Below are 23,975 nucleotides of genomic sequence, written 5' to 3' on the forward strand. Positions count from 1 at the left end.
GTTGAAACGGCAAGCTATCCTTATTTACCACTTACCACTGGCAATGGCGATCTCTGCGGAACTATTGTGTTTTCAGCATTACTTGCGAGATGACGCTGTGAGTGCGCATTGCCAGATTGTCACAGCACGGCGATGCGCACCCACACATATTTTGCCTCGCGGAAAGTGGTGGTAGTGGGGGAGGGGGGGGGAGGGAGGTAGAGGCTCATGCGTGTGCACGCTATTCTCCCGATGGGGGGAATCGTATGCCTTGGGCTTTCACCAGAACGATTCTGTTGTAGTCACCAGGCGCACAAAGGTTACTGCACTAGCCGCAAAGTCTCCATTTGCAAAAAGGGCACGCTTTTCAGAAACAGCAAAGCAAAAACTGAGGCACTTATATTCCTGTCCCACGGCACCTGTAATGTCATTCACTGCGAATGACTTTACGTGTTAATGTCATTTTCGTTGCAGCTACATGGGCATAGTGAATGACATTCACACCTAATGACATTCCCCCCTTGAATGCGTTCACCAAACACAAGAAAGCGCAACATGTGTTTTTCAAGACGCAAAGTGGGCAGATATATACTCATCTCCCTGCTTCACTCAAGATCATTTGTTTTGTAAACTTCGCCTGTGATATACCTCACCATTTACCCGGTCCCAGACAGTGTAATCTGCAAGGCTTCTATTATTTCAGAAGATTTACAAGAATTCGTGGCGACACCAAGCACGGCTCCAAGCAGTCCTAATATTGCATCATCAGTGCTTTATTTCACCTCGATATGCTCGGCTACAGAGTCCGGAAAGTCGGCACATGATATGCAAGGTGGTGGCATTCGATGACGAGGCACAATCAACTGTATTTACTCACGTAATGAACCCGCTCGCATAATGAACCCATTCCCCACCTCGGTCTTTCGAAAAAAGAAAAAAAATTTTGTAATGTATCTGTTCACTTTATTTAAGTGGGCTGCCCAGTGCCGTTGACGATTGAAACAATGTTAAACGTTGAGCAATTATATAAAAAAATATCGATGCAATAAAAAGTTGAAGCATAGTTCTTCAACCATGCTAAAGAGTTGCGAGCATTGCGAATGCGAACGACGTCAATAAAAATTTAAAAGTCATGCCTTTTGCGGCAAAGTGCCATCTGGCAAATGCAGGAGAAACCTGTTTACTTATAGCGCTACGCAAGCACAACGGCCTGAGAACAAAGCAGCAAACTAATGCATGGCCTCTGAGATAGCAGGCATGTGGTGAGTTTCTACGCCTCGTGCTCGCCATCTCGGACGCCATGCAAAGTGCCTACTGCACCGACAGCGCGTCGCCATATGACGCTGAGTTTTTGATGTCGTGGTTGCCGTAGTGAACTCAGTTGAGAACACCTGCTGCGCAGGGCCCGTTCGACCGATACGCTAGCTACACGTCTGTTTAAACTTACAGTTGATTGAGCATGCACTGGAGCATGGGAACTGAGCGGCTGAACGACACTTCGGCATCGATCCGTGTGCATTCGTTACAGGAGAAAACAAAAGCTTCAGGCTTCAAATAGATTTGTCGCACATTTGTGGGCCAGAACAAGCAAAACTGTCATGCAAAATTTTTCCTGTTATAACTCCTGTGACCTTTTTTTCCCGTGTAATAAACCCTACTCTTAATTGACTTCAACATTTCTGGAAAAAAAAAAGGTGGTTTCATTATGTGAGTAAATACGATACTGGTATGCATAGGCTCAGCGACAACAAATCGGCGAGCAACGTGTTCAATCTCGCATTTCGGGAACTGACGCGCAGCCACTGCACGACGAGCTCGGTCGGGCGGTTCGAGCCGATGCGCAATATGCCCAACCGTAGCTTCAAGACACCATGGGGCGATTCAATTTAGTTCCTTGCAACGAAGAACACTGTGGCTAGTCCGATAGCACAATGTCTAAGCCTGCAAAGATTGGGTTCATCTCGTATCGGCGCCACGAGTAAAGTTACCTAGGCTTGGCCACAACTTCGAGCAGTAAGCTCGGCCTCGATGCCCAACGCTTCAAAAACATCCTGTTCGATCACGAGTACAAATAGCGGTTCCGCAGTAGTGTTCGTCAACAAGTCCGAAATGATGATAAGCAGAACCTATCAGTCACCGCCGTTCTGACAAGTTCGTCCGAGATGCCCATCTGGGATGTTCGTGACGAATGTGATGTTATCGCGTCCTTGCGATTGACCTTCCGCTTGCAGAAGTCTGACAAGTCTAACTACAACACAATTCTAAATGAGCGTCTATTATTGCACACACAGTGAGTGTGCACGCGTCACTACTAAATGGCGTAATTTTCTACAGCCACGACCTCGCAACAAGCCAAGGCGCAAGCAGCAGCAACGGCAGCAGACGGGCTCTCCTGATTCGGCCAATGGCGAGGCGTGCTGAAGCAACATGGCAGACGCGACCAATCAGAAGCCTCAAGACGACGTTCAGACTGCTTTGAACATTTGCTTTTTGCGCACTTGTTTTTGAGTAAGGACCCCAGCTAAGGCGGGGAACATGAACATAAAAAAAAAAACGCTTTTTTCAACGAGCCCAAAGCAATGGTGCCCTGGTGCACTGTTGCGGAGGTACGAATTTTTCGAAAATTGGCGTATTTGTATGATTTCCATGATAATTGTTTTTACTTTGGCAAGCGCAACAAATATTTAAAAGCACTTCTAGGCAGTTTTTAGTGGAGACATTACGAATTCGGATAGAAGAAGGACTGCAGAAATCGAAAATCTGATTTTCTGGCCATTTTTCGTGATACGAAAGCCGTGTCTTTCTTTAAACAAGTATATACAGTACTCTTGTTCACCCAATCTCAAGATAACGAGGTGCTTCCGCACGCATCCCCACCGGTCTCCATCTGCCAGACGTAGACCGAGCCGTCCGAGCAACCGACCACCATGAAGTCGTCGAAGGGTCGCCACTTCACCACGCCGACAGGGAACAGATGACGAGAGGCGAGCATAATGCACTTGCGCTCTTTCAGGCTGACCAACGCCACCGAATGGTCACTGGCAACACTGCAGATGCTCTGCAGCACTCGAGTCTGCAAATGTGACAAAATTACAGCACAGTGCAGTTAGAGCTGTTGACACCCTGTAGAGGAACAGCAAAAATACGCTAGATGCCGTCATATACAGAGAAACACCTCGTTTGAAGTCCTACAGTTTTACCAGATGAGATAATACTTGTCCAAATGTTGCTTTCCAATTAGAGGATGTAGTGTCAACTGCAATTTCAGTTCGTTACTTCAAGAGTGGTAGGGTTTCTCTCAAACAGGAAACAAAAAATGAAGTACTGTGGCTGATGTTTTTGGCAGCTGCTGCAATGTGACATGTGAAGAAAACAATCTATTACTACATATAACAGCAACAAAGACAAATATCAAAACAAAGTAAAACATTAACAATGATTTCAAGGTAGAAACACTAGTTAAAATGATAAACTAGTGATTAAATTATTTTGTTGATGAATCTACTGCCCAGAAACAAAGACTTTGTCAATTTTGTCCTATATGTCCAAATGCAGTTTGCAATACTTTTGTCATATTTAACACAATTTAATTAAAACTAGCAGACAGTGAAGCTGAGAAAGGTGTGTGGGAGATTATTTTCACTATACCCAGCCATTGCTATAGTATCAATTTAGCCGCAGTGGTGGTCGTCGCAGATCAATAGCTAGAGTGCTGGGCTAATACGCCCTTATCCGAAGTTTTCAGGTTCGGTTCAGACTGGCAAGGAATTAGTTTTTGTCCACGTTAACTTCTGTTCATTTACCTGTGTCACAAATACTCCCGATCATTCAGATGAGCCGCTACATAACAAGTATGGCTTAATTCATTCAGACAACCTCCATATATTAATCTAAGTTTGTCACAGCGAAATGAAATGGAGGAGGACACCCATCATCTACGCACCCTGGCTCAAACAAAAAGTGCGAGTGGCTAGGCATTTTGAATGTTGGGATGCGCATCTCAGCAGTACAAACAATGGTGAAGATAGGTTATGCTGTCTCATTTATGGAGGGCTAAATCTTCATGAGCAGGCCATACACAAATAGTACTTCACATTCGAGCAGCGTAAGCAATATTACATGTAACATAAATTCTATGCTATATTCTATTTTTTATCCCCTTTCTGTGACTTTTTGTTTAGCTTTTTTATTTCTAAAATAAACCAAGAAGTTTCATAGTTTGTCTACCGTATAAGAATGCATGAAAAATTATAGACCATATATTCACTGAATTGTCTTGTTTTCTATATTGTACTACTACTCTGAATAACTATGACGTGCACCCTTGTTATTTCAATGACTTTTCACATATAATTTATATATATTCTAGCAGTGTACAAATATTCCAGTTTCGAATTCGAATCGAATGATACCTAATTAATTAGCCAATAAGTTGTGGATCTCGGAGGCCATGTTTTGTGGGCCCGCATGCTATCATGCGTGAGCAAACAAGAAAGGGAATGCCCATATAGCGACGAGGCCGCTGAGCCACTTCGCATTCATGTGATTTTGGTGCCCTCGGCAATGGGCTCCTTTAAAAACAGTGTGTCTATGCGTTACAACTTTCAACAGATCGCGCATCACGTGCCGGTGCACTCACAAATGCTGCGCAACCAACAAATAAACAAATTACACTGAATTTTCGTCACCTATGCGTGAGGAAAAATTGAAACTTGTTATAATGCAGCCCAACAAATGAGCAATCTTTGTCAGAATGAATGCACTTTCTGGGATTCGTCCCAGCACAGCGTTCAATATATCGGATGCTACACTCTGCGAGAGTTCGATATATGTGTGCAATAGTCCCATACTTTTGAATGAAAAATTCAAGAGCATTTATCAACTGTTCAGAATAGTGAATAACTTGATACATCCGAGTTCTGCATACCTGAGATCGAGTGCATAGTATTGAGGCACATATAATTCCTCTGTAAAGGTGGTTTCACTATAGCACACACGCGATGTACCAAATCTTATATGCGCTAAACAGTAAATTTCAGAACATAATGCACATTACCAGCTATAACTATTACCCCAGTGCTATACGTACTATATGGTACTATTCAAGGTTGCTTCTATTTCACTTCGAACCAAAAAACTGACATTTACACATGCTTAGTTCCAATTCTTAAAAACATTGTGCATGTTTGATGGGTCGTCACAAAAATTCTAACTTCTCTTAATTATATGCGATATATAATATTGAACTATTTAATTAGATATTGTTTGACCAAATCACTGCGTATTCACTTTAAATCGCTTCGTACCTCCAACTTACAACTACAGTCAAACGGATTTATAACAGACGCTGATTTAACAGACAACTAGATATAAGAGACACCAGAGAGCCTACATTGAAACAGGTGTCGATAAGAAAGTGCGTAATCTGCTTATAAGAGACACCTTATATGAAAGACAAGAAGTGCTCCCCGACGCATGTCTCTCATAAAAGGGTTCAACTGTATTTGCCCATCCCTAGTTATCTACAAGCATGCACTGCGATGGGCACTGCACGCAACAATCTGAAATGCAAAAACCCGAGGGGTACTCACACTGCAGTTGCTCGGAGGCACAAGAAGCTGGGTGACTTCACCCGCATGGACGCAGAATCGGTGCAACAGGGTGCCAGCATACAAGTCCCACAGACAGACCGAGAAGTCCACACCACCCGACACGAGGTGGGCAATCTCGTAGCGCGAATGCACGTGGTTGGGATACAGCAGACATGTCACACGACCGGTGTGGCCGTGTAGAAGCTGGTGCTGCGGGTGATCTGCAGTCACAGTCACGATGATCAAAGAAAAGCGCTCACGTTTCAATCTAGTAGCGCAGTGACACCCACCCTTAAAGGGTAAGGGTGGGTGAATGGTGCAAGCACCATAAAATGAAAATTCAAAGCAGATAGAAGTTAAGTACGCACATCTCAGTCAGCACGTGTCCGAGTGAACATTCAAGTATACTACCACACATTCAAAGTACACAATATTAAAACAGAAGAACTGTTTCAAAGAGCCACCAAATAACTACAACCCTGTTTAGTTTTGTCAGTCAATGTGGTGTCACAATTGGTTCGATTCCTGACTTCGGTAGTGCTCTAAAACTCCCTGCAGAAGAGTAAGTGGACAGTTATTGGACAGAAGCCATCTTATGTCTCATTCCTATCCTTTGTGAAGAAAGCATGGAAGACAAAAACTATGCTGGCTAATACGTATGCAGTCCGAACAAGATGGCAGCTAGATACTGAAACCACAATTTGATTAAGGCACGCTGCAGTGAAGGGTTTCAGAAATTTTAACTACCTGGTTTTCTTTGACGTGCTCTGACATTGCACAGTAGACAGGCCTCAAGCATTCTTTTTCCTCTCAAATGCAACCGCTGCAGCCAGTATCGAAACTGTGACCTTCAGGCTAGCTACCGAGCACAACTGCGGTGGATGTGAGCTAAACTGAAGTTGCTACAGGTCTCAAAATAAGTTCAAAGCACAGCAATACATATCACGAAATATTCTCTTGTCAAAGAAAGGTGGCATCACACCATGCTGGCATCTTTCAGAAATGCCCCACTACTTAGATTGGATGCTGTCTTTTAACCTTTCGGTTGGGCTGGTTGATGTTTCACACTAGAAGAGTGATGTAATGCAAAATGAAAAAAAAAAGAAAGGATATAAGTGACAATGAAAAAAAGTTTGTTTCTATTGTTATTTAGGTTTTTAGTTCTTTTTTGTGCTGCACAACTTGAAGTGTAGAAAAAAAGGGGAATGTTTTGAAGGGCTCATTTCTTAGTAAGGCATCAGCAAATAATTCCAACCGACAATTAGGCCAAGCAAAGCATCAAGGCAATTCAGCGTAATTTTTAACTGTACTGTAGATATAACATATATTGAAATTAAAGTGGATGAAAAAAAAAACCCTTTCCGTCAGTACGACTAGAATACACAACCTTCAAATCCCGCCAATGAAAAAGGGAATTTTTCATCCGCTTTAAATGATTTTAGATATGGTCATTATAACTACACCGTGGTTGAAGACAACAAGTGATGGCCCCTATGCTTTCCCTGGTCCTACTTTGTGTTCAATTCATTTAGTTGCAACTCCAAGAGTGATTCTTTATAACAGTGACTGCATTTTTGTGGAGACAATACACTGTTATGTTAAAGGGACCCTGAAACAATTTCGGCGATTTTGCAAAAACACAATGGGCCGGTAGACCAACATGCAAGGGTTATTCAGAGACTGATTTGATCTCTCTGCATAAAATGTGTGATTTATTACAACCCTTTAAAGCTGTGAATCGCTGCAGGTCGTTGCAACTCGACCAAACGCATTTTCTACCGCCCATTCAGAGCAAGATGCTCTGGCCACTTGACACGGCCAGAGCTCGTCAGCAGCTGTGTCACCGTGGCTGCTGATCTGATTGGCTGTCATGGGCTGTGGAATGCACAGAAGTAAGATCGGCTGGTAGGGTGGCGGCACCTCTCGGAGCAGATGTGAACCACTCTGTGACTTTCATCCCTGTTGCCAGACGGCCCGCGTGCTGCCGGACGCACTATGTGATGGCCTCAAAGACTGCGCATAAACCTGTCGGTGTGCCACTTTAGAGGTCTAGACTGGCAAAAGCTCAAATCGTCGAGCACGCACATGAAAGCTCTGCGATTGCCAGCAATGCCAGCATGCCTCATGAGTTGAGGAGGCCAGGCAGAGGAGAGAAGGAGGGCATGATATACTAATTGTCCATAGCGGCTTTGGTACATTGAGTGTCACTAAATTTGTGGTGTGAATGGTTTGATGATGCTCCAGCTTAAATGCTAACAAAACTAAAAGAAAAAAATTAGGGTCCCTTTAATGCAAGGCCCGTGCAAATAGTAAATTTTAGGTTCGAAGCAAATAGTGATTTTGGTAGAATAATTTAGAATCAAATTCAAATAGTAGATACCATATATCATTAGGGAAAATGCACATATTTGTCATGACCCAACAAACATGCACAGTACTTTTTTCAAATTGAAACAAGGTGTGCACAAATGCCATCCTTTTTGGTTTAGAGGAAGTGCAAACAATTTTGAATACACTCAAACCTCGCTACAATGTAACAGGATATAACAAAATAATAGATATAACGAAGTAAATGAAATTCCCCTTGAAAACTCCATTGAGAACCATGCATCTTAAACATCGTTGTAATGAACTAAAATTGACCAGTAAATAGATATAATGAACTAAACTAGTCTATCAAATAGTCTATAAAAAAAACGACTGTAGTGTGTTAAGTATAGCGTTTTCTACGGAGTTTGACGCTCAATTGGCGCGGCTCTTTCAAAACTCCTGCGCCGACCTACAGCCACGCCATGCCCGGCCGAGAGAGCCGGCCTCCTCACACAGCCAGCGGAGAGGATTTAGGAAGCGCTCAGCAGGTCACATAACTGAAAACCGGCGCTGCGGTGCAAAGCGATTTCCCTCTCACGACGACAATGGTGGTGGTGGTAGTGGTTAGAAGAGGAAAAAGGCACCTAATTTCTGCAGCCCGGTAGGAAGCACGGTGCAGTGCCACCGCCTGCGTCTTCGCTGGTATAATGGCTGCTTACTTTGCACCGAGAAAGGAGGACTCTCCCCAACAGCTTTCTTTTTTTTTCCCCCCTCTGCACGTGCAGCCTTGAAAGGATAAGGGTCTCTACCAGTGTTGTCATCTAAGTTGGCAAGAATTTCACCAAAATGGGTAATAAAATCTGCTAGAATCCGCTCAACTTTTTTACAAAACCATCAAGTTATCCGCTAAAGCCTAATGAGCATTTCGTAGGACCCTAAAAAAAGCATAGATACAAAATAAACACAGAAATGCTGAAAACGAACGTAATTTACTAACACACTTGTAGGAACACAAAATATCGCTGAATTTTCACATTTCTTCACGGAGAACTCCCTCTGACAGCGGCGCTCAGTTTCTCAGCACAGACACAAAAGCGTAAAAGTCTCAAAGTGTAAATAGATCGTCATCATCACACTCTCGGCTAGAGTCTCACACTTAGCCTAGCAGACCCTGTGGCTGGTGTGGAGCGCCTGTCAAAGTGTAAATAGATCGTCATCATCACACTCTCGGCTAGAGTCTCACACTTAGCCTAGCAGACCCTGTGGCTGGTGTGGAGCGCCTGTCAAAGTGTAAATAGATTGTCATCATCACACTCTCGGCTAGAGTCTCACACTTAGCCTAGCAGACCCTGTGGCTGGTGTGGAGCGCCTGTTGAAGATGAAGGCTCACTCACACCCACTTTGTACACATCCCGAGTTCCAGTGAGACGGATTGTTTTCTCTGGCAGCTCGTAGTCGAAGCACTCCTTTTTGTTTCTTTTCAGCCCAGCTCTGATGACCATGATGGCGTTAACTGTATTGGGGGACAGCCTGCTTTGTGGAGTTTTGTCGTCAACAAGTTCATCTGGCTGAAGGATCGCTCAACTTCAGCGTTTGAGTATGGTAGTACTAGCATGGAGATGACGAAATCTGCTAGTTTCCCGAACGGGTTTTCACCATAAGAGTCTCGATAATTATACACTTCGCCCCAGAACTTCTGTGTCGTTGACGTGTCCTTCCACGCTACAGTCGTGATGCTTCTCCATTGGCTTTCTATGGCGTCAATTTTAGTACTCGGAATACCCATTCTTTCCAACAGTGGCACCAGCGAGGGCTTCAGCACGTACAAAACCTTTTCAACTGCTAGTTGAGACACTTTCCTGGGGATATCGATGTTATCCGGCAGCCTTTGACGTATTTGCTCGATGAGTGCAAGAATAAACTTGGTGCATCGTTTGCTTAGGTTCTCCTCTTCATCAGTAGCTAAGCGAGTTTTTTTCATGTCATCAACGTGCTTCTCGAATGAGCAGCCCAAGTACGGCTTGGGATCCAAATAGTCCTCCACTATCATCGTGTGTACGTTCACTGACGCAGTTGGAATCACCACATTTTTTATGAGTGATGACAGTAGATGTACAAGATCATCCAAAAGCTTTGTTTGATCTGTGTTGTGAGCTTCAAAAGACTTATTAACTTTTTGAACCTCTGAAAGCACTGGTCTCAGAAAGAGCAAATAAGTTTTGCTGATCTCGTCACAATACATAGAATACAGAACTTCTGCTCTGTAACACTTTTCTGCCAGTCTTGCGACTTGAAAGTGACCTTTTAGCTCGGTCCACTGGTGTAGCACACATTCAACGGCTGCCGCAATAGACAGCCATCTTGTGGAACAAGCTTGGACAGTTTTCAAGGGCTCTTCTCCATCGTTCGGAATACCGAAAAGTTCCTTGTATGCTTGCTGCCGAGAAAAGAACCTGGCAAACCAATTGTATGCATCACGAACAAGCTAATCGAGGCTTCTTGGGAGCCCTTCTGCCACAGCGGCTGAAGTCGCCAGCTGCAGCGATTGGCAGACGCATCGAATCAGGATGAGATGTGGCACATCAGCCTCGAGCTGCTTGTAAACTCCGTGGTTCCACCCCACCATGACACTTGCATTGTCAGTCCCAATACCTACTATGTTGTCCAGCTTAAAGTTGTTTTCTCTTAATGTGCATTTTATAGTTTTCACAACATATCTGCATTGCAGGTATTTAGCACGCAAGGCGAGAGGAATGTTGTCACGATGTCTGATCTTTGAGTGCTGTGGTTAATGACCGACACAGCCAAATACTTTGTGACGGCTAGGTCTGTGGACTCGTCGACAGCGATACTGTATTTACTGAAACCAATGTCAGCTTTGATGTCCTCTTTAAAGTGCGGGTACAAGACATTCTTGATAATTGCTGCACACTTTTTGACCACCTGGGGTCAATTTTGACCACCGGCAATTTCGACCACCTGGGGTTCTTTAACGTGCACCCAAATCTTAGCACATGGGCCGACAACATCTCCGCCTCCATCGAAAATGCAGCTGCCACAGCCAGGATTGAATCCCGCGACCTGCGGGTCAGCAGCCGAGTACCTTAGCCACTAGACAACCGCGGCAGGGCTCTTTTCCTTCTTTGCGCGCAGTGTTGTGAGGTGCCGCCGCAGGATTGAGCTGGGTGCTGAGAGCATTTTTGGAGCATGACATGTTTGAATTAACCGTCGAAAGTGCTTGCGCGTTCGAATTACAGGACGTTTTCTGCCATTGGAATACACATAGCTTTGACGGGACCTCAGCATGAGTTTGAATTACCTGAAAGTTCGAATTATTGAGATTCTACTGAGTTTATTTTCCGTGACACGTGTGGTCGCGTAGCAGTACATCGGGCCACAAGGCGGTTTCCTTTTTTGCATGCTTATATGTGGGCGCCCATCTGAGCATACATTGCCACAAAATGTTATAATCGATATAACGAAATAATGGATATAACAAAATACTTGTGGCTTCCCTTCAACTTTGTTATAACGAGATTTGAGTGTATTAGCAGGATTTGACTTTGGGTAGAATGCAAGTGATGACCTGTAAAATATGTTATGCTGTAAAATTTACTATACTTAGAGCATATAAGCCAGTATAACAAGGTTTTAAACTTAAAAAATTATGAAACGATTTGTGGGCAATATGTTCATTTAACTTTGATGTAGAGGTTCGCGGTAGTGCTGTTTTTATATAGAGCAGACATGGTGCCTTTAGGTTGTATACGAGGAACTATTGTATTGGCCCCCCCCCCCCCCCCCAGCTGCCAGTTCCTAATAAAGTCACATGCTACGTGATGCCAAAAAAAGGCTTGCTGCCGTGGCTACTGGTGGCGCTGACTGAAACACCTACGTTTAATTCACATATAAACCCTGTAAAGTGGCTGAGGATATAGCCGCTGTGGTAGCTCGGTTGGGAGAGCATCGAACGCATTATTTGAAGGTCGCAGGTTCAGTTCCTGCCCATGGCAAGTTATCTTTTCACCCACTTTTCTTTCTTCACATTTACATTACGATTCCGTCTAATATGATACCCTATAGTTTCCTTGGCATTATTGTTTGTTAGATCTCATTAGTATTATGTGAAACACGGAAAAACAAGCCCAAACCAAGGAAAAACTAATCAAACGTAGATTAGTGGCATGTGAGTTGTTGCTTACCAATACACGTGGTCAAAACATGCTATCGTAAAAAATGTGAGCTAGAACATTGAATTCATAGTTATTCAACAATGAACTGCACATAAAGCACAATAGCTTTTAATACCATCGTGGTTTGATTGGGCCATTAACACAAGACTGCAGAGAAGTGTTATGGGTATATAATTTTAAAAATTTTTATGGACACTTCACGCGTTGAAAAAAAGGGGGAAAGTAAACACATTCTAAATGTGCTTAAAAATGAAGGGTGGGACTAGAATTCACATGCGAAATACCTTGCTCTGATAATTTGCGGTTTCTTATGAGATACTCAAGTGTCTCGGCGCAACATGTTTGCTAACACTATATTTCGCATTGAATGAGGCCACTACTGATTTTCACGTCAGCACATGCAAATATTGTTCAATGAGAAATAATAGTGTCGTACTTACGCTCAGAAAAAAAAAAATTGGGCACATTACATGAGCAATAGTTTCCAGCTGCATGAAGGCGCAGTGACCTGCCTAATGATACTGCACCGGTTTGTGAACAGCTCATTCGCACTGCAAACAAAGATTAATTCGGACGACCTTCACCCGCAAAGAAACTAGGAATATTGCAGTTATTCGATGCATACGTTCCGCACAGTCTGAAAGGAAGTTGGGAAGTGATACGATGAAAGCGTTGCGTTTTCCACACCATATCCTTAGCAACATTTCTTTCGTAGAGTGCAAAAGGACACAGGAGTCTGCACTGGGTAAAGAAAAGTACTATGACAAGCATGCCAATTGTTTTTTCAATTCTTTTGCAAGAGTTTCTAACTGAATTCCTCTTGTGTTTGCATATATAAATTGATCAGACTGGTTGATGTACGTCTCTGAGAGAGCATCGAAATTCATTGAATGAAGCCATGTCATCGCACCTCGCATTCTCAGTCATGCAAATGCAATTTTATCTTTGAAGGCCTGGTAATCTTGCACAGTCACCCTAACCAGACCACGCGAGAAATCTCGGAAACATATTATAAATAACACCGCACCTTGTTTAAGTCAATTAGCCTTTGCTATCGCTGCAACACAAGAAACTTAATTTTATTAATGAACTACAAACACGCGCCTCGGTTGTTAGTCTTCTTTTGTGACATGTGCGACGCACCCTCACTTTCTTATGTTTGTTAACACATGTGATGACCTTTCTGTCATGAGTGAGCGCGTCCGGTACGCATATTTCTTTCCTGGTCCTACTTCTTTCTTTTCGCCTTGTAAACGTTATTCCAACCTGCAGTTACAGTGTCGAGGAAAGCTGATAGATGCAAGTGCTGCGAGCAGCATAAATTCGTCTAGTCAAGGCATTTTACTTTACAAAATTGCGCTTATTTCATAATCCCTCTTTATATACACCAGAATACTACAATTTACTCATAAACAGCATCGAAGGACATTGATTCCTAATGCATTTGGAAATTTATAGACAGTGCTTGCAGCTTTAGGCAACCAAGTTGTACTGTTTTTTTATTTATGCTGAAGGCGGACTGACACAAAAGAATAATAATAATTAACTGACGCTTCTGAGTCACTCAGCTGGTTGAACAGGGGCAAGTGCAAATCGTAGACAGGCCATCGCACCCAAACACTGAAGATTCTGAGTGAATCACGCAGTAATATACCATACCCTGCCAAGTACACTTGATCTGAGAAGCCCTGGCACAGTGCAAATGGAAATTTGAAGTGCGAAACCCACTCTCCCGTCGCTCCGGCTGCTGTGACGTACCAACCATTGCCATAAGCACTTGCGCGCCCGTTGGAGGCGCTAGTGTGCTTGAAAAAGGTCTATACGATCTCTCATAACTCATCCTGCATTTCCAGGATGCTGAACCTGAAGAGGTAATTCGATGATAAGAAGCGAGTGACCCCTGTATTATTTTTTTTTACGCATAGTATCATTCTAATGATACTGTAGTGACAAATACGGGCTCTAAGAACGACGAAGACGTTTGTTGTGGCAGAGGCTCGTGCTGCTGCAGCTGCTGCCGAAACCGCTGGTTGCTGTCTCGGTGCTGTTAGGCCCAATAAACGGTTGCTCTACCCCGGTGTGCGTCTAGCAGTATTCTTACAATTGGTAGAGAGTGCTGGTTGTCTCAAACTGGAACTCCGTACCCGGACTCTACCTCAGCCCCTTGCCTCGTCAATGCCTGACAACATGATCCAGCCCCCTGCAGTGATAATCCCATCTGTCACCTGTTCCGGAATGCCCCGACAGCGAGATCCAGTGATTTTCAACACGACCGACGACCAAGACGCCGAAGACTGGCTGTCGCAGTATGAAGCGGTAAGCGCCCACAATAAGTGGGATGACACAGACAAGCTCGCTTACCTCAATTTCTATCTCGCGGGTGTGGCAGAACTGTGGTTTAACAACCACAAAGCGGAAATACTCTCTTGGCCTACCTTCAAGATGCGCTTCGCAGAAGTCTTTGGCCGACCCGCTGTTCGCAAGCTCCGCGCCGAACAGCGCCTGCGCTGCCGCGCACAGCGCTCAGGCGAGACTTTTACCTCGTATATTGAGGATGTTTTGAACCTCTGCCGTCGTATCGATTCAGAAATGTCTGACACTGACAAAATACGGCACATCATGAAAGGTATCGAGGACGATGCCTTTCAAATGCTCGTTGCGAAAGACCCGCAAAACCGTCGCCCAGCTCATTCAGCACTGTCAGAGTTTCGACGAGCTGCGGAAAGAGCGGATTTCTACTCGACGTCCAAACCTCGACACGACCTCTACATCTGGGTTAACCATTGGCGCCGTTTCCTCCGAACAAACCATGTTCATGCAGCAAATCCAGCAGTTTGTCCGAGAAGAAGTTTCGCGTCGACTGCCTGCAAGGAGCTGAGTTCTTTTCTTCTTTAGATCTTCGATCCGGCTACTGGCAGGTCCCTATGAATGAAGCCGACCGCTCCAAGACTGCCTTTGTAACGCCTGACGGATTGTACGAGTTTAACGTCATGCTATTCGGCCTCTGTAATGCGCCTGTCACCTTCGAGCGTCTCATGGACAACATCCTTAGAGGCTTCAAATGGAACACATGCCTGTGCTATTTGGATGACGTCGTCGTTTTTTCGAAGGACTTCTACTCCCACCTCAGCCGTCTATCAAGCGTCCTGACTTGTCTTTCGAACGCTGGACTGCAGCTGAATTTGAAGAAATGCCACTTCGCTGCCCGCCAGCTTACCATCTTAGGGCATGTTGTTAGCAAGCATGGTGTCCGTCCTGATCCAGCCAAGCTTCGCGCTGTCGCCGACTTTCCTAGGCCGGCTACACTAAAAGAACTCCGCAGCTTCATCGGGCTCTGCTCATATTTTCGCCATTTTGTGCGCAATTTCTCCAACATAATCGCACCCCTGATGCAGCTACTTGCCGACAACCAAGACCTCTCGGTGTGGTCCCCAGCATGCGACGAAGCATTCGCGTCTTCACGCGATCTTTTGACATCACCACCTATCCTACGCCACTTTGATCCAGACGCTCCAACCGAAATCCATACGGACGCTAGTGGAGTTGGCCTCGGCGCTATTCTTGCTCAGCGTAAATCTGGCTTCGATGAGTATGTCGTGCCCTACGCTAGTCGCACCCTCACTAAAGCGGAAAAGAACTATTCAGTCACCGAGAAAGAATGCCTTGCCATTGTTTGGGCAATCACAAAATTCTGACCTTACGTATATGGCCGCCGATTTGACGTCGTGACTGATCACCACGCATTGTGTTGGTTGTCGTCATTAAAAGACCCATCTGGTCGCCTGGCTCGCTGGGCACTACGTCTCCAAGATTACGATATTTGTGTAATTTATCGGTCAGGCCGCAAGCATTCGGACGCAGACGCTCTTTCTCGCTCGCCACTTCCCCACGATTATGTTGCAGCGTCTGTTTCCAGCTGCGAATGTTCTTCACTTGAACAGGCCGACATGTCCGCTGAGCAACGCCAGGATCCATGGATAGCGTCTCTCTTAGAGTACCTGTCTCAGACGTCTCATCGTACCGACAACCGTTTACTTCGACGAACTGCTCGCCATTTTACCATTCGTGACGGTCTTCTATACCGGCGAAACTACCTATCTGATGGCCGCAAATGGTTGCTGGTATTACCTCGCCACCTACATTCTGACGTCTGTGCCTCCTTCCATGCGGATCCGCAATGTGCCCACGCAGGTGTAGTGAAGACGTATGCTCGCCTACAAATTCGATATTACTGGCGCAGAATGTATCGCTTTGTTAGGCAGTACGTCCGTTCATGTTCCTTGTACCAACGCCGGAAGAGCTCCCCTCGCACATCTACAGGGCCACTCCAGCCACTGCCTTGTCCTTCTCGGCCTTTCAGCCGCATCGGAATCGACTTGTACGGCCCCCTACCATACACACCAAATGGAAACCGCTGGGTCATCGTAGCCGTGGACCACCTTACGCGCTACGCTGAAACTTCGGCGCTTCCCGAGGCCACTGCGCTTGAAGTCGGCCTGTTCATTCTGCACAACCTCATCCTTCGCCATGGTGCACCGCGCGAGCTTCTTAGTGACCGTGGCCGTTCTTTCTTGTCGGAAGCTGTAGAAGCCCTCCTGCGCGAATGCAACATCGTGCACCGAACAACGACCGCATACCACCCTTAAACAAACGGGATGACCGAGCGATTTAATCGCACGCTGGGTGACATGCTCTCCATGTATGTTTCTGATGACCATACGAACTGGGACCGCATACTGCCATTCGTTACTTACGCTTACAATAGCGCAATTCAATCGACGACTGGATTCTCCCCATTCTTCCTTCTTTATGGTCGGGAACCTTCATCGTTCTTGGACACTATTCTTCTGTACCGCCCAGACCCTTCAGAATCCACAACTTTGGCTGAAGCCGCCACATATGCCGAAGAATTTCGGCAGCTAGCACGTTCGCTAACAACGCACGATCAGGCTCGCCAGAAGCACTCGCATGACCGACGCTCATCCCCTTCGTCATACGCGCCTGGGGCAATCGTGTGGCTCCGCGTGCCATCGTCTGCCCCAGGCCTTTGCTCAAAGTTCATACCCAAGTATGACGATCCGTACCGGATCCTGCGCCAGACTTCACCAGTCAACTACATAGTTGAACCTACTGAGCCACCTACAGATTAACGGCGCTGCGGGTGCGAGACAGTGCACGTCGAGCGTCTCAAACCTCACTATGACCCACCAGTCCTGTCTGTGCCATAGGTCGCCAGGATGGCTCCTTTCGCACCAGGGAGTCGATGTAGTGACAAATACGGGCTCTAAGAACGACCAAGAAGACGTTTGTTGTGGTAGAGGCTCGTGCTGCTGCAGCTGCTGCCGAAACCGCTGGTTGCTGTCTCGGTGCTGTTAGGCCCAATAAACAGTTGCACTACCCCGGCGTGCGTCTAGCAGTATTCTTACAGTACCAAGACTGCGAGCAGCACAGCCAAAGTGGCGCAAGGCAACCCTTCGCCCAGTTTTTATTGCAGATTCAGAACTTTTTACCCAAGCACCCGGGAACCCCAAAAAATGGTAATAGGGAGTGCACATTTGTAGGAAACAAGACATCCTTGAGTTTAGGTTGACCTAAGATTGCAAGAAAAAGAAAAGACACACCTCTAAAAGCCAACTTCACAAGCCTTCCAGTCATCAAGAAATTGCGAGATCCCTAAGAATGCACATCTTGCCACAATAATGCAAAGCAACGTCTCCAGCCACATCATACCAGTGGCAAATTAATCGTGCTAGAGTGATTTATGTGGCACCAGAAACTCGCTTTTCAGGCACCTAGGTACAGTCTTCTCCATACAGGACATGGAGCAGCACTACTAGTAGTTTAGAAAACGATGAGACGCTTTCAGGCACATTTTTATTTTGCCCACTGCAGCATCCCTAATGCTAGACCCAATTCTGTAACACATGACCAAATTCTCAGGTTCTGCTAGACCACAGAACTTGATGGCAACCCAGCCAATTTGTCTTTGGAACCTTCAATCCTGGAGGTCGCCAAAGCGCATCAGAAGTTCTTCTATTGCGGCCAGGCATCACTGATCGTGAACCTCTCTGTTTTAACTCACTTGGCCAACAACCATTCGAAATGAGTGAAATAGACAAAGAGAGAGCCAGGTTAGTACGTCCATTTCCTCTTACCGTCGTGGTGATGCTTCCCATAGAGGAGCTGCAGCATGACGGCTTGAGTGGCCGACACTACAACAATGCTGCCATCTTCCCTGCCCACCACCAGGCGTCCTTGAAGGGGCAGGTAGACGCTGGCCGTTAGCTTCAGCTCCTGGCTCTCTCCGGGTAGTTCCTAAAATGTACACACACTCAATCGTTACACAATTGGTAGCTGCACTGTCGTTAGCATGTGATATCTATTTTTGTCTACAGTGTTGGGTTACGTTGTGTTGAATTTCTATCCACTCTCACTCAACACAACACATGATAAGTACAATTTAACCACAGGATCTGTCCAAAAAGCTCCCTGAATTGTCTTGGCAGACAGCAATATCGCCTGGAGGGGTGGTGCTTCGAGCATGGAAGTTAATGGAGGATATAGGCTTCAAAAGAAGTCCAGTTTCAGTCGCTTGCGAACAGTTGTTGTGGCAAGTTCCGCTTTGTCCAGAGCTATATATTTCATCGTCACCAAAGCAAGAAGAAGTAGACCAGTTTTCGTAGCAGCCTTACACAACCAACGTAAAAAAACATCGTGGGTATACGAGAGAAGAAAGACAGCAGGACAGAGCACTGGCTATCAATCATCTGAACACCTTTCAATTGAACCGACGGCACCTTACTTTTGGGTAGCCTGCAAAGAATATTCTTCCACATGATTTGGCTCACCTGAGACGCTGAGTGAATTTCCTGGTAAAATCTGCGGTGCACATGCTTTGGAGAGCACCGCCTAGAGCAAGCCGGGAACAAGGCGTCTTCTAGGAGGCCAATCTGCCTCCTGGAGTGGAGGCGCATAAGCCTACTCAAATCCACTTTTTCTATCTTTGTCCATTAAAGTAGAGTAAAATATGAACTTGTTTATTTAAAATATTCAAAGTTACAGATCTAATAGGCCTTTCAAATGATCTCTGGCCTTTCTGCTTCAGTCTGACATGTCACATGACAAAATATGCGATTAACACCTGCAGTTCATTATCAATACTGTGTTATCTGTCATATAAGAACAAAACCTGTCACAAACTATCTTCTGCAAATGCAGCACAGCCAATCTACAGATATTGTATTTTCACAGACTGTGAACTTAGACATGGCCAGGGAAATGTATGGGCAGCCAGACAAGTTTACTCCCCTATGTAATATCCTCCCAGTGAGGGCTTTTTGAGGCTTCTTCAACTTTCTTGAAATAAATATTTTTATTTCAGTTCCATCCCTCATGACTGGTGCAAAGCCAAAGTTATACCAATCTGCAAATCAAGCATCTGCTTCGATCCTCTTAACTACAGACCCATTTCATTGACTTGCACTTTCATTTCAAGGCTCCTCGAGCCCGTTATTCACCCACAGATGGTTAATTATCTTGAAGATCACAATGTCATTTTCACAGAGCAGCACTGTTTTCACAAGGGATTCTGTTGTGACACTCAGCTAGCAGGATTTACTAATGACCTACCAGCCTTCATGGACGTCGGGTTTTAAGTTGACACCTTGTTTCTCAATTTCTCAACGGCATTTGACCATGTCCCTCACCACATAGTATTACTACTCAAGTTAACACATTTCAACACTGACTCTCAGATTGTAGCATGGATTAAAGGCTTCCCTCCTCTCGCATTCAATGCACTTCTGTAAATGGTTCTAACTCCTCAATGACACAGGCCACATACAGTGTACCACAAAGAAGTGTGCTATGCCCTCTGCTTTTTCTAATATTTATCAATAGTTTACCTAATGGCATTTCTTCCTAAATTAGATGTTCGCTGACAACTGTGTTGTGTATCGTGCCATCAAACGTGATGAGGACCCTGATCCCTGCAACCTGACCTCGAATCTATCAATTCATGGTGCTCATCATAGCAAATGAAATTAAATGACTCCCTGACTAAACTTGCCTTCTTTACACTAAACTCTAGCTGCTACCCAACCACATACAGGATGCTTCAAGAAAAATGTCTGATATTTAAAATTACAGAAAGCAGGCATCTGTGTGCTACATCCGGCGTTCCCTTCACTTTGGCAGATGACATGTTCAGATGTGTACAAACATTAATTATGGCTGTAATTATAGAAATTACAATTAACTTTTTAACCAGAGGAAATAGTTGGTTGAGTTTAATGGGTAAATTAAAGTTCTTCCTACGTTTTTCCAACAATTTTTACCTCACAAAGGGGGAAAAGAATAAGTGGGCGCTGATAAGTGGCCACGAAGCGAAGTGTCTTGATTGCCTATTGATAACGATGAGGGAAACAGTTTCGTCATTGAGAGAATTTTCAAATCGAATGGTAGATGTGTTGTTTGGTGCATCGGTTTCAGTTTCACCAGCTAAGTTAACCAGATTTCATTGCTCAGTGGTGATTAACAGTGGCCACCTTTCCAAAATTTCAAAACGGCATTAGACTATTCGTAGGAAGGACTTCATTTCGTCCATTGGACTCGACCGGCTGTTTCCACTGGTGCAAAAGTTGATTGTTGTAATTTCTATAATTACAGCTGTAATTATTGTTTGTACACATCTGAAGATGCCTTCTGCCAAAGTAAAGAGAATGCCACAGGTAGCACGCAGAAGCCTTTTTTCTGTGATTTCTTTAATAATGTTGGACACTTTTCTTGAAACAACCTGTATACCCTTAATCACACCTGTAGCATTGACCACGTCATATAAATATTGCCATCTGGTGTTCTGTGTCAGTGAGCCAGTTCTGTGCCAGAGAACGATAAAGACGAAGAAGAGCAACCCGTGCCAGTGTAGACGTGCTTCTTCATGTCTGAGATTTTGACAGTCGCATCTACTTGTATGTTTCTTCGAGCTCCTAGCGCGTGACAATATCTAGGACTTCACCTGGAATTCAATCTACCCAACAACCGTATGCTGGAGAACACGTGAGAGAGAGAGGGGAGACATCCATATCATCTGCTATGGCGTTCATTGGCTGCGACTACCACAAACGTCATTTCCGCGTTTCCTTAAAATCTTTGCTTTTTTGCTTTTTTTGCGGTTGCTGTGCCAGCAGACAAAGCAGCGCGGACTCAACGGTAGCGCCGGTAGACCTACGTTCGCATTGCCGAGTCACCTCATAGAAAATGAAGGGTGAACAGAGGCATGGGGGGAGGGGGGTACTAAGAGCAGCTGTGTGTGTGGCGTCTTTTGTGAATCAGGTTGCTTTTGGGTTGTTTCCGAACTACTGAAATAGTCTCGGGCAAACTGCATAGACAGACTGCACACAAGACGTATTTGTTTGCCGCAGCAATGCTAGCATCAAGGCTCGCTTTTTCCCGTAGATCTTGCAGCATGTTCGTCACGACTGTTAAAAGAATGTCAAGATTTAATCCGGTTGGCTTATTACGCTGTTGCAGGTATGGCCATATGTCGCCATTCATGTTTTGAGCAGTTTCGAGGCTACCGACGGTTTTTCCTACATGATCGATGCATAACGTAAGTAATTGCAAGTTTGAACTATCACGTACTAATAGTACTCCACAATCAGTTTTTTACCTGCAGCGAAAGCGGCGCAAAAACGTGAAACAGTTGTTCAATCACTGAGTATGTCCTGTTTTAGAACAAACTGCCAGGTTAATTGACATTGCAGTGTCGATTTGTGATGCCTCCCGCAGTTTTGCGGATTTTGTGCAGCAGTCCGCAAAACTGCGGGAGGCATACTGCAAAATTACTGCAAATGTATAACTTGCGGGTGACCGTGGATAATATTTGAAGCAAAATCAGGGAGATATGGAGTAGTTGCAGTGCAAAACAAAACCGGATTCGACAACATGTGCATGGCTCCCAACTGTATCACTGTGATGGTACTCAGCAAGTCACTAGAATGACGAATAGAACAAAAAATACATCACAAGCAGACGGTGCAAAAGAAGACTGAATGACGGTAAAGGGTGACTTTAGTTTTTAAGAAATTTCTGAAAGAGTATGTTTGTTTATGCCAGATGTTTTATTTGTATTACTTCCAAGGCCTGAGGGCATCGCAGAAGGGAATACAAAATTCAAGGCACACAATCAAAGTAAGCATTAGTAATTTCTAACTTTACAGTGTTACCTATATAGTTGCATGCTTCAGAGAGAATCAGATGTTTTATTATAAGTAAGCAAGTACTAATGGACAGAGAAAGTAAAAATCCTGGGAATAATGTCATTAGCTTCCTCCTGTCTCAGCACTTTTTTTTTAATGTTTCATTGCAACTAACTCGCTAATATTTCTACGCTTCCACATTAAGCCTTAGCTGTGAGTCACTCTAGCTGCCTTCATGCGGAGGGCTTCAGAAATTTTAGTTTTCACTGTCTACATGCCCACACATATTTGCTGTGTTTGCACAATAACAATACTCATATGCACAATAGGCTCCCCGCTGTTTTTCTGAACTCTGGGACCTGCTAATGTGGTATCTTTGCAATGTAGCTCCTCCATACCTGTTTTAATAAACTTGACATATATTTACTTGAACACATGAGCTGGGCTCAAATGTAAACAGTGTTTTCAGAAACAGAATGAAAAAAGTTCACCTGCATTAGCGAACTGAACTGGGCCGGTTAATATGTACATTACAAAATGTTGGATTTACACAAGTCGGTACTGACCTGTTTAAAACTCGCAAGTACTATAAGCAAGCACCTCAAACTGCTCAAACGCCGGGGAATAGTGACACCGTTCAAGACGGTGGGCGCTGATCGCTCAGTAAGCTGCTGTGTGCGGCGAGCGAGTAGGGCCACCTCACAAAGTGGAGGTCTCCTTGCGGCTGTCTCTTCTACACCTAGGCTGGGTGCAGGGTCAATGGCGGTTGTTGTCAAGCGACTCATTAGGCCTAAGGATCTGCGCAGCCACCTGTTGCACGTGGCACAACTATGTGGATCGTGGCGTTGAGGTATATTTTCACTTTGCTTTCCTCACTTTTTTTTTTGTGTTGCGATGCACGAGTTAGGAAAAGTGACCTTTATTTTATTTTCGCTGGGCATCTCGGCCGCTGCCGATGTAGTTGCTAGCAGTACTGACCATCGTACCACGTGGGTTGTTTAGCGGGTTGAGCCCAATTGATGTTATAATTATTCAGCTGACGATATCATCGTTCTGAAAGTCGAAAATAAATGTATGTTTGTTTTGCTTCGCTCCAACCATGTCTACTACGCCCGTTCACTCCAAGAGCTTGGTGCTCGCCATTTCGAGACCCCACAGCCTGGAACAAGCACATATCATTGATAACACAGAATCTTTGCAGAACCCTGCTGCTCACTTCATTTTCTCTGACTACGTACTCTTGTTTCACTAGTGTCACTGCCTGAAAAGCTTGTGCTGGCTTTGATGATCAAACGATTCCAAAAAACCACCATTGAACGGAACTAGCTGCCTTCTAGTATAGCTACAGAAAGAAACATTCCAAAATTTAATGAACTGTTAAAAGATGATCACCAGGTTTATTGTTCTATCTCCCAATCAACCATTTATTTTTTTTCTTGTTGAAGGAATGAAAGAACTCCAACCAAATTACCTTCAGAAAAAAAAAATTGCCCGCAGCTTCCCTCGGGGGAACACTGAGGAGGATGCGGACCATATAATTGATTAACGGGGTGTTAAAGTGCGACTTACTTGGGTCGATGGCTAAATTGGTTAACGTGGTTGTGAAATGGGGTGTTAAATTGCGACTTACTTGGGTCGATGGCTAAATTGGTTAACGTGGTTGTAGGAGGGGGTGTTAAATGAGTGAACACGTACACACGTAT

The 23,975-nt window shown here is 44.7% G+C and overlaps 1 protein-coding gene across 2 annotated transcripts in view; it reads right to left on the minus strand.

The window, feature by feature from the left end:
* Rbcn-3B (WD repeat-containing protein Rbcn-3B) overlaps positions 1–23,975 on the minus strand; it is a 169,444-nt gene that overhangs the window by 83,478 nt on the left and 61,991 nt on the right. For both annotated transcript variants that reach the window (XM_037423573.2, XM_037423571.2), the window contains 3 exons: positions 18,229–18,388; positions 5,571–5,791; positions 2,857–3,052 (listed from right to left, as the gene is read on the minus strand). In XM_037423573.2, the coding sequence (XP_037279470.1) occupies positions 2,857–3,052; positions 5,571–5,791; positions 18,229–18,388 (577 nt within the window). The remainder of the gene's footprint in view (positions 1–2,856; positions 3,053–5,570; positions 5,792–18,228; positions 18,389–23,975) is intronic.

The sequence above is a fragment of the Rhipicephalus microplus genome, chromosome 4, assembly GCF_043290135.1.
Source record: "Rhipicephalus microplus isolate Deutch F79 chromosome 4, USDA_Rmic, whole genome shotgun sequence".
Lineage (NCBI taxonomy): Eukaryota > Metazoa > Arthropoda > Arachnida > Ixodida > Ixodidae > Rhipicephalus > Rhipicephalus microplus.